The 11,715-nt window shown below is 45.2% G+C and overlaps 1 protein-coding gene across 1 annotated transcript; it reads right to left on the bottom strand.

The window, feature by feature from the left end:
• Positions 1–2,854: 2,854 nt before the first annotated feature.
• Positions 2,855–11,224, bottom strand: LOC117593309 (collagen alpha-2(I) chain-like). The gene is made up of 2 exons (XM_034287950.1): positions 10,954–11,224; positions 2,855–4,307 (listed from the first exon to the last, which is right to left on the bottom strand). The coding sequence occupies exon 2, from the start codon at positions 4,171–4,173 to the stop codon at positions 3,445–3,447; it is 729 nt and encodes a 242-aa protein (XP_034143841.1). The 5' UTR covers positions 4,174–4,307; positions 10,954–11,224; the 3' UTR covers positions 2,855–3,444.
• Positions 11,225–11,715: the final 491 nt, after the last annotated feature.

The raw sequence follows: 11,715 nt of genomic DNA, 5'->3' as shown, positions 1-11,715 counted from the left end.
CATCTTGATTAAGATGCCGACCAAAGATCCTGTTTAAAGTTTTATCATGCTCTTAGAAATGGCAGATATCTCAACCAACACCCACATAACCACACGTCTACTACCCACAATGCACCACGTCTATCACCATGTCTGGACAGCTTGTGTTTAAAGGTGTGAAGTTAAACTGTGTGTTTACATAATGGGAAATAACTATCAAGCAATGATCCTTTATGGTGGAGTCAGAATAATGAGACCACTCTGCTGTTCAAAGAGACCTCTTGATTGAACCAGACAGAATCATTCAGTGTTGCATCATACATGACTCAGATTAAGTCCCTCTTCGACCACCAGAGACCAGCCTGGGAGCTGGATGAAAAGAAACAAGATCTGCGAGAGAGGTGTGGATGTGAGAAGAAATGTGTTGGAGAGGAGATGAGATCTAAGAGAGACGATCTGGAAAACCTGAGATGAGATCTGTTGGAGAGGAGTGTCAAACACAGTCATCCTGTACAGTCTTACAGTCAGTCATACAGTCATGGCTGTCTTAAAATGTTCATAGCGAGGTGGGCCGAACGCTCAGAGTCACTTTCATTTGGCTGTTGCTAAGCAAGAATTCACACTTCAGGATTGTGTCTTTATTTTCAAAACCTATGAAGATTTCTAGTAAAAGCAGAAATAACAAAACATATAGCCAACAGATAGACAGCTAATAGACTGACAGCTGAAAGAAAGACTGCTCCTGTAACAGGTGGCCTGTACCCAGCCTCTTCATCTCAGTAATTTAGCTGAGCCACTACCAGTAAGTGTTCTCCTCCTTGAGGTGACTATGAAGGACCCCAACCCTCCCCCAGTAGTAGAACTGACTGTGTTGTTGTTGTTGGAGCTTGTTTTAGCCCATCTGGGTTCTTGGAATATGTGGCTCCACTAGGTGCCAAGAACAATAATTGTTCCTCTTTTTTTCATTCCCTCTTTCATGTCCTAGCAATTTTACTGGAACCTCATCGACACACAAACGCATACAAACTTTGAAGTGCCTTCGAAATTTGCTCTCTCTCTGGAAACTACCTCAGCGTTTCATATAGTGCCTGGTTTGACATGTGTTAGAAGACAACCAGGATACAAGGATTATCATCCAGTCTGAGAATAACGTCTCTAAATTAAAGACCAGGACACAGTGACTATCTACCTGAACAATTTGAGGTCTCTGAAATAATAACCAGGCCATCAAAACATTAGAGCCTAAGACAGAGAGACATTTTTTGGCTACCTTGCCCATGCAACACTGACCCAGCCCATGCAACACTGACCGAGCCCATGCAACACTGACCCAGCCCATGCAACACTGACCCAGCCCATGCAACACTGACCCAGCCCATGAAATACTGACCCAGCCCATGAAATACTGACCCAGCCCATGCAACACTGACCCAGCCCATTCAATACTGACCCAGCCCATGCAACACTGACCCAGCCCATTTAATACTGACCCAGCCCAGGTAACACTGACCCACTGAATCCCTAAAGAGGTTGTCTCACACTCATGGTTTCTAACACACATTAGTTAATCAAATTAATTGATTTCATACTATATGATATTTATTTACATTTATAAGACATGAGAAAAAACAATGTGTTTTAACACAATTATAATTGGAGGATTGAATGTGCGTGCATGGTTTAGGGGTGGCAGGTTAGGTTTAGGGTTTAGGGTTTCATCGTTTCTCATTGCTCAGTGGATGGTTTGTGAGTTCTCTCTATCATTCTGTTACCTCCCATCTTTCTGTTTTTCAATCTGTGCCTCTATGTACCCCATTCTGGTTCTCTCCCTCTCTTGTCTTCCCCCATCATCCTTCTCCCTCTATCTCCTCCTCCCCCACACAGCAAAACAAAACCACAGCAGCAACCATAGCGACAGAGAGCAAGAGGAAGACCTGGTCTGATCCTGTCACCTATCAAGGCTGCTGATTGGTCGATGGGTCTGTTGTTGCTTTGTTGCCGTGGGATGTGCAGGCAGGCAGGTCTTTCAGCCAGAGATAGAGTTTGTTGCCGTGGCGTTGTGTTGTCATGGAGTTGCTGTGGACACTGCTCTTACCAGTGAACTGTCCTGTCACTTCCAGTATACAGCAGGTTGCTGTGTCCACAGAACACACTTACATTACATTACCAGGGAGCAGACTGGACACACACACAGTTTACTGCACTAGGGAGCATAATGGGGACACTACACACACATTTCTGTACCAGAGAGCAGACTGGGTACACACATATTACTGTACCAGATTGCAGACTGGGGACACACGTTACTGTACCAGGGGGCAGACTAGGGAGACTACACACACATTACAGTACCAGGGAGCATACTGGAGACCCTACAGACATTATTGTACCAGAGAGTAAACTGGGGACACTACACACACCTTTCTGTACCAGATTGCAGACTGGGGACACTACACACACATTACTGTATCAGGGAGCAGACTGGGGACACTACAGGCATTACTGTACCAGGGAGAAGACTGGGGACACTACACACACATTACAGTACCAGGGAGCAAACTGGAGACACTACACACGTTTGTATTGTTTTCTTTATGTTGACCTAGTTAACACTAACGTTAACTATAATTACATAACTTTTCAACCTGAAATTAACCAAGTCCTAACCCCAACTAGTAAAATTGACAGTAAGTGATAGAGTTGACCTATACTTAAAAGTAACCTCAAATTCTAACTATTCTTAAAGTAACCCTAATTGTATGTTTTCTTAAACCTAACCTCTGAGGACAAAATCAGATTTTACTTCATATAAACTTTTACGGATTTAATGTCTTTGAGGGGACATCAGGTCCCAACATGTACACATAGACCTGGATAACACATTGACACACACACACTAAGCAAAACAGTCACTGTCTGACATGAAAGTAGTTAGCAGGGTTAGGATACAAAAACTCCCACAAACACACACACCCTATTTTTGTTCTCATCCCCAAGGCCTCTGTGGATATTAATCATAGATGAGTTCAGCATTCCTCAGCCTCTCAGTCGGATTAAACAGCCCAACAGTTGACTGAAGCAAAGTAAGTTTTAGAGTACAAGTCTCTGAATTGCAAATATACTTAAAAAAATAATCAAGTGGTATGATGTCCATTTTTAATTAACTCACTTTCTGGGGCTGGTCCCAGGCAACACGGGGCAAGACCAGGAGTGGGTAAAATAACTGGTGCAGCCAAGAAACACATCCATAGTCCAAATGCTATAAGGTGGTATTCATAAGCCACACATATTTAAACCCCTATAAATCTCTATAATTGAACTTGAAATCCCCACTTCTCAGGCCCAAGGCATAACAGGACATAATGAACTCACTGGCCATTACAGATGATTAGCTAAAACCTCATGTCCATAGCCATCCATGAATATTTAGGAAAGGGGAACACATAACAGTATCATTATATTTTTTTATAGCAGCCCTAGCAGCCCCAGCAGTCCCAGAGGTACCAGAAGTCTCAGTGGTCCCAGCTGCCTCAGCCATCCCAGCAGTCCCAGAGGTCCCAGAAATCTCAGTGGTCCAAGAAGTCCCAGCGGTCCCAGAAGTCCCAGCGGTCCCAGAAGTCTCATTGGTCCCAGCAGTCCTCGTGGTCCCAGCAGCCCCAGCAGTCCCACAGGTCCTAGCAGCCCCAGCAGCCCCAGCCATCCCAGCAGTCTCAGAGGTACCAGAAGTCTCAGTGATCCCAGAGGTCCCAGCAGTTCCAGATGTCCCAGCAATCCCAGAAGTCTCAGTGGTCCCAGAGATCCCAGCAGCCCCAGCCGTCCCAACAGTCCCAGAAGTCCCAGAGGTCCCAGAGGTCCCAGAAGTCTCATTGGTCCCAGCAGTCCTCGTGGTCCCAGCAGCCCCAGCAGTCCCACAGGTCCTAGCAGCCCCAGCAGCCCCAGCCATCCCAGCAGTCTCAGAGGTACCAGAAGTCTCAGTGGTCCCAGAGGACCCAGCAGTTTCAGATGTCCCAGCAATCCCAGAAGTCTCAGTGGTCCCAGAGGTCCCAGCAGCCCCAGCCGTCCCAACAGTCCCAGAAGTCTCAGTGGTCCCGGAGGTCCCAGCAGTCCCAGAGGTCCCAGAAATCTCAGCGGTCCAAGAAATCCCAGCAGTTCCAGAGGTCCCAGGCGTCTCAGCAGTCCCAGAAGTCCCAGCATTCCTAGAGGTCTCAGCAGTCCCAGCAGCCCCAGCGGCCCCACAGGTCCTAGCAGCCCCAGCAGCCCCAGCCATTCCAGCAGTCCCAGAGGGTTAGGGGACCTGGAGCTGAATCCAGCATTGGATCCTTGACATCCTAAAAAGCCACCTAAAAGTTTGGTATTATAATTTCTTCTACATAGACCTTCAACTACAATATAATCATGACTGATGGTCCATGTAACTACAGCATAATCATGACTGGTGGTCCATGTACCTACAACATAATCATGACTGGTGGTCCATGTAACTACGGACACTGACATGCAAACTTACAGACACACATTTACAGACACTGACACACAAACACTTCCAGACACTGACACGCAAACATACAGACACACACACACTTCCAGATACTGACATGCAAACATACACACACACACACTTACAGACACTGACACACAAACATACAGACACACACACACACACACACACACACTTCCAGACACTGACATGCAAACAGACACACACACACACACACTTCCAGACACTGACATGCAAACATTCAGACACATACACACACACACACACACACACTTCCAGACACTGACACGCAAACATACAGACACACACACTATGAGGAACATATTAGGGTATATTAGGGTTAACATCTTGGCTTTGTAGAACTTCCTCATAAATCTAATACACTCCATGCCCTGAGCTAATATAACCCGGGGCTTTTAGACTCACAAACATGGTTATATATTCACACCACTTAACCAACGTATTCAGCAAAGTCTGTCACCATGGTGAAAATAACATCAGTTACAGATCCAAAAGCAGTAATCAAGTTAGTCAAATTATCACCCTGTTTTTGTTTTGAACCATAATCCAATTAGCCTTGTAGTTGGAACAATCTGTATCTGTCTAGTTAGTTCCGGCTCAGTGCCAGCAAACATGCTGAGCATAAAGTCCTTCATGACATCTGGGTATTCCCCAGAGCAGCAGATAGGATGTATTCCTATTTACACGCCATCACAGTCTCATGATGGCCCTCCAGAGAATCCTTGCCATAATAAAAAGATGTCATGGTTCTAGCCTGGTGAAAGACATGAATTTGTTCACCCACCATTACATCGGGTATAACCAGGCTAGGGGAATTCCCCCTGAGAACCCCACATAATCAATTAGGGACATTTCCATGATTCCTGGAATAGAGTAGGTCTGCTATAGACTAATGGTTTTAAGAGTCTCACTGCATGATTTGAACCACAGCAATCACAACTGTGTCAAAGGGAAGCAGTCCGTTTTCATACCTGCTCCTTTAGATTATCCATAACTCCTCCCATGGATTGTCCATAACTCCTTCCATGGATTGTCTGTAACTCCTCCCATGGATTGTCCATAACTCACCCATGGATGGTCCGTAACTCCTCCCATGGATTGTCCGTAACTCCTTCCATGGATTGTCCGTAACTCCTCCCATGGATTGTCCATAACTCCTCCCATGCATTGTCCGTAACTCCTCCCATGGATTGTCCGTAACTCCTCCCATGGATGGTCCGTAAATCCTCCCATGGATGGTCTGTAACTCCTCCCATGGATTATCCATAACTCCTCCCATGGATGGTCTGTAAATCCTCCCATGGATGGTCCGTAACTCCTCCCATGGATGGTCTGTAACTCCTCCCATGGATGGTCCGTAACTCCTCCCATGGATGGTCTGTAACTCCTCCCATGGATGGTCCTGCGTCTGCTGGCTGTTCCCACTTTCAATATGTCCAATAAAGACAACTAGGTGAGGAGTACTCCTGTCTCCAAAAATAATCTATAACCTTAATTTGTCAAAGGAAACATACCAAGATTCACAAGTGTCTAACATATACAGAAAAATTGTTTCAAAGTTTATAGTTCATAGGTTAACGCATCCTCCCCACAAGACAACTGACTTTAAACAGTTCTTAACATTAAAATGTTTACATTTGAGTTATTGAGCCAATGCTGTTATCCAGACTGACAGTAGTGTGGTCTTTATCCAAAGGTATTCAGGCCTTTGGAAAGAGAGCAATGAAGAATTCTGGATAGCTATCATCTTTTTTTGCTAATTATACCCATTTACCGGTATATGTTCTCTCACTGGAAGTGAAATAACTGTCCAAATGATGCATTGTGATATCTGACCTGATTGCTGGTAGTATAAAACATACATGCACATCCACAGCTTTAATCTGAATCCGTCAACACCAGCCAAGGCCAACCGTTAAAAATTAGAACCATAATGCTTTCCACTCCTCCTCTCCAACCACAGACACCCAGAGCCCCACACTCCTTCAATACACATTTCATTAATGTGGAAACCTAAGCCTGCTCCATTCACGCTGCATTAGAGGGGTGATTGTAGCCAGAGGCTGTCTGGAGGAGAGCAACAGCAGGGTAGAGGGAGATAAACTGAACCCACTCAGACCATGGTCAGGGGTTAGGTTTGGGCCAGGTGGAAGGCCCTGAGGGCGTGTAAGGGATTCTGGATAATTATGATGCTGACAGACATGCTAAAGGAACATGGTCAAAGTTCAGAGGTCAAGGTTCATACTTGGCATCCCAAACCTGCAGTATAATTGCACTTTGACCCAATGAACTTCCCATTATTGTTTGGACAGTGTCTGACTTCTGACCTCTACCTGATCCTAGACCAGCCTAATACCTCTTCTGTCTGTTTGCCCTACTCTTGGTTCATCGGTCTTGTCACCACAGTTCAAACCAATGCATCTTTTCTTAGGGACTTCTGAGCTGGTCAACATAATCCTGTTGAGTCTAAGAGTTTAGCTAATTAAAGTGGTGTTGATAAAGGAAGGGCCTGGAATCTTTAATCTGTTGTCCTTAAGAGATCCAAATACTGCATGTAGCCAAATAGCAGTGAAAGCAATCACCAATTGTCCATGAGAGCATGAGAGCATGGCAGCCAAAAACCTTGAAAGAATGATTGTTAGTGTTACAATACGATCCCATACTTAACAGACACCGACATGTGATTGGGCGAAAAGGAGGAAGAATTGGATCATCTGTTAATTATTTTTCTCAGGGAGATTTACAGACAGGAGTCAGAGTCACGTCTCAGGTCGAAAGGAGTGTGGAGGACATACCCCAGATTTATTCATGTACTGATGTAACCCTCGCTAGGCCTCCTGATTCTTATCCTTTACATCCAGCTCATAATAACTACTTCCTGGATCAGGAGGGATGATCAATCTCTCACAGACCCCCTTACCTGGGTGGCCTGCCAGTTTGAGCAACCAAACAGCACCCCAGTGAATACATCCTGTCTCTCTGAAGTAATAGATTTACAGATCTGGGGAGTCAGCATGGCCAAGGTCAGACCGGACCACGTCAGCCTCCAGAACCAGACAACCCAACAACAATGCATGGAGGTTAGGGTGAACCTCAAATGTCAGCCAAATTAATTACACAAAATACCAAGAATGACCAATCACAGCACTGACAATACCAAGCACCACCAATCACAGCACTGACAATACCAAGCACGAACATCCACAGTACTGACAATACCAAGCACGACCATCAACTGCACTGACAATACCAAGTACGACCAACCACAACATTGATAATATCAAGCACGACCATCAACAACAATGACAATACCAAGCACGACCAATCACAGCACTGATCAATACCAAACACGTCTATCAACAGCACTGACAATACCAAGCATGACCAATCGCAGCACTGACAATACCAAGCAAGACCAACCACAGCACTGACAGTAACAAGCAACACCAACCACAGCACTGACAGTACCAAGCAAGACCAACCACAGCACTGACAGTACCAAGCAAGACCAACCACAGCACTGACAGTACCAAGCATGACCAACCACAGCACTGACAGTACCAAGCATGACCATCCAAAACACTGACAGTACCAAGCATGACCATCCAAAACATTGATAATACCAAGCATGTCCATTCACAGCACTGATAACACCAAGCATGTCCATTCACAGCACTGATAACACCAAGCATGTCCATTCACAGCACTGATAATACCAAGCATGTCCATCCACAGCACTGATAATACCAAGCATGTCCATTCACAGCACTGATAATACCAAGCATGTCCATTCACAGCACAGATAATACCAAGCATGTACATTCACAGCACTGATAATACAAAGCACAACCATCCACAGCACTGATAATACCAAGCATGTCCATTCACAGCACTGATAACACCAAGCATATCCATTCACAGCACTGATAATACCAAGCACAACCATCCACAGCACTGATAATACCAAGCACAACCATCCACAGCACTGATAATACCAAGCACAACCATCCACAGCACTGACAAAGGAAGAAAAAGATCCTTTATCACTTATAATCCTTGAACAATCAGGGCTTTTCATTGACGCTTCTTTGATATTCACACAGCATGTTACTAATTATGACATTTGCAATGAAAAATTATATCCCAAGGCTTAGCAAAAGCAGATTAGCCAAATTCACTTTACTGATGATGCTGGGCAGAGAGGCGCCTGAGAGTGTGTGCGTGTGTGTGCGAGTATGCTTGTAATGATTTTCTACCTCAGTCCTGATAAATAGCTTATACCAGGCGTCCTGCTACTCCTGTAATTACAGGCTTACTAGTCCACAGCATATCCATTGAAATCAGTATCTCCATGTACAAAACTTCATCTACACAATGAAGGCCAATAATCCCTCCCTTCCTATTTTATGGAGAATGCTATCAATCAACAAATACGTGACATATAAAGAAGACTAGGGATAAATTCCCAACAGCACCTTAGTCCTTATAGACCCCAGGTCCTGTACTTCCCTGTAGACCTCAGGTCCTGTAGTTCCCTGTAGACCCCAGGTCCTGAAGTTCCCTGTAGACCCCATGTCCTGTAGGTCCCTGTAGACCTCAGGGCCCAGCTCCTGTAGTTCCCTAAAGACCTCAGGTCCTGTAGTTCCCTGTAGACCCCAGGTCCTGTAGTTCCCTGTAGACCCCAGGTCCTGTAGTTCCCTATAGACCTCAGGGCCCAGGTTCTGTAGTCTCCTATAGACCTCAGGGCCCAGCTCTTGTAGTTCCCTATAGACCTCAGGGCCCAGGTCCTGTACTTCCCTATAGACCTCAGGGCCCAGGTCCTGTACTTCCCTATAGACCTCAGGGCCCAGGTCCTGTAGTCTCCTATAGACCTCAGGGCCCAGGTCATGTAGTTCCCTGTACACCTTAGGTCCTGTAGTTCCCTGTAGACCTCAGGGCCCAGGTCCTGTAGTTCCCTGTAGACCTCAGGGCCCAGGTCCTGTACTTCCCTATAGACCTCAGGGCCCAGGTCCTGTACTTCCCTATAGACCTCAGGGCCCAGGTCCTGTACTTCCCTATAGACCTCAGGGCCCAGGTCCTGTAGTCTCCTATAGACCCCAGGGCCCAGGTCATGTAGTTCCCTGTACACCTCAGGTCCTGTAGTTCCCTGTAGACCTCAGGGCCCAGGTCCTGTAGTACCCTGTAGACCTCAGGGCCCAGGTCCTGTAGTTCCCTGTAGACCTCAGGGCCCAGGTCCTGTAGTTCCCTGTAGACCTCAGGGCCCAGGTCCTGTAGTTCCCTACAGACCTCAGGGCCCGGGTCCTGTAATTTCCTATAGACCTCAGGGCCCCTGGTCCTGTAGTTCCCTGTAGCTCCCTGACAACCTCAGGTCCTGTAGTGTTTTTATTAAATCAGCAGGAAGTGTTGATAATGAAGGGGATGTGCAATGCTGGTTGGATATCCCAATTTCAAATTGAACAAATCATGATTATGTTTTACAGTTTCTCACAACTGCTAAGACACAATTCTTGAAAACATCACCAATTTTCTCAGAACTTTAAACTCAGAACCAAATCTTCAAAATATTAGCATAGAATAGTACTGTAAGTATCAGCACTGAGAGCACTTATTTGCACATACTGAAATCATAGGGTCATGGTACGGTGACCAGCAGCGCCACCGTGCCATACATTCTCAGTTTCCAACACATATGAACACATCCCGGACTGTCACATGTTTTCATACATTCTCAGTTTCCAACACATATGAACACATCCCAGACTGTCACATGTCTTCAATCATTCACACCAGGTCCCAATTGATATCGTTTGTATGTGTTTAAATGATTCCCCTCTGCTCCCCACATTGTGGATCACTGTTATTGTCCTGTTTGCTGGCGTGCCTGCCGTTGAATTGAGTACCTTGTACCTGTTGCCGTTTTGCTGCTTTAGTTCAGCCCTTTTCTGTGTTGTGTTTTGTTTGCTCGTTGTTTGTTTCGATTAAAATATCAACACCGACTACCTCTGCCTGCACCTGGTTCCTTGCTCCGCAACACTCCACCCAATTGTTACTCAGATATTTGACCCTCTGAGCCCTCAGGTTAGCCTGTACACTTCCTCCATGTGTACCCTGTTGTGATGGAGGACACCGTTGATTCAAACTCATCATCATGTTCAACTCTTCGCTGTATTTCACGCAGTCGGATGGCATTGTTTTAATGACAGCCTCTTGCTGTTGAGAGAACATCGCAGAGCCCACACCAATGTGGTAGTCTGGTAGTTTTACAAGAAGGGGGGAAATGCACTTACAAACATGTACAGGTACATTCAGTAAAAATAGCAATGGAAATTACTTCTACATGTAAAATGTTGTATGGTAAGGAAGGAATTTTTTTTCTCCCCAGTATACTTTCTATTGACAAAGTAATGTACTGAATCAAATGTATACATTAAATGTCCAGTGACCACAGTAATTACCTGTTCTCTCTGAATGTCCTGATTATGGAGACCACAGAGAATCTGCTCAAATTGGGTTGTACTCTTTGTCCTGCTTCCCTCATTGTCATTCCATGAACAAGAACATGGTCTATCACAGTTGCCCAAATTTCATTTGAAATTACTGTTCTGGGTGTTACTCTTCCTTGTCCTCTTCCTCCTCATCCACAACTTCTTTGTCATCCTCTTCCTCATCAACCACCTCTTTCTGGTACTCTTTCTCCTCTGCTCAAATTGTTTCCATCCATGGTTGGTATCAACATTCAAGCCACCTGTGCACTCTGAACTGGCTTCTTTTCTGTACAATTGGTTTGATCACATCGTTAGAAACAAGTGTGAACAGTTGTGTATCATTGTGTGCAAACTGTGTTGTAGTTGTGATAAGCATTTGCCGCCCGTGTTTACCATTTTGTTTAAGGTTCTGCTGAACAAGTGATTGATTTGAACAAAGGGTTTAGGCCACTGAGCATTGGGTTCAGAGAATGGGGTTCAGTGTTTTAGCAATTAAGAAAAAACTGTACCAAAGCACCACCCCAAAAACTAATGTCAGTTTACTTCCAAAATCTCTGGCGTTGTGTATTTAAGATGGAAACTTGTGGCGTTGCATATAGCAAGTAAATAAGAACCAATTAAAATGTACAGACATTTTCTGAGCGGATATTGCAGTTCCAATAGGCTCCTGCCCAGGCCAGTGAGTCACATCACCAAGGCTAAAGTCTATTATCCTAAGAAAAGTTAGAAATA

The sequence above is a fragment of the Esox lucius genome, chromosome 18, assembly GCF_011004845.1.
Source record: "Esox lucius isolate fEsoLuc1 chromosome 18, fEsoLuc1.pri, whole genome shotgun sequence".
Lineage (NCBI taxonomy): Eukaryota > Metazoa > Chordata > Actinopteri > Esociformes > Esocidae > Esox > Esox lucius.
Note: the sequence above shows the minus strand (reverse complement) of the source record. Positions and strands in the feature narration are given on the sequence as shown.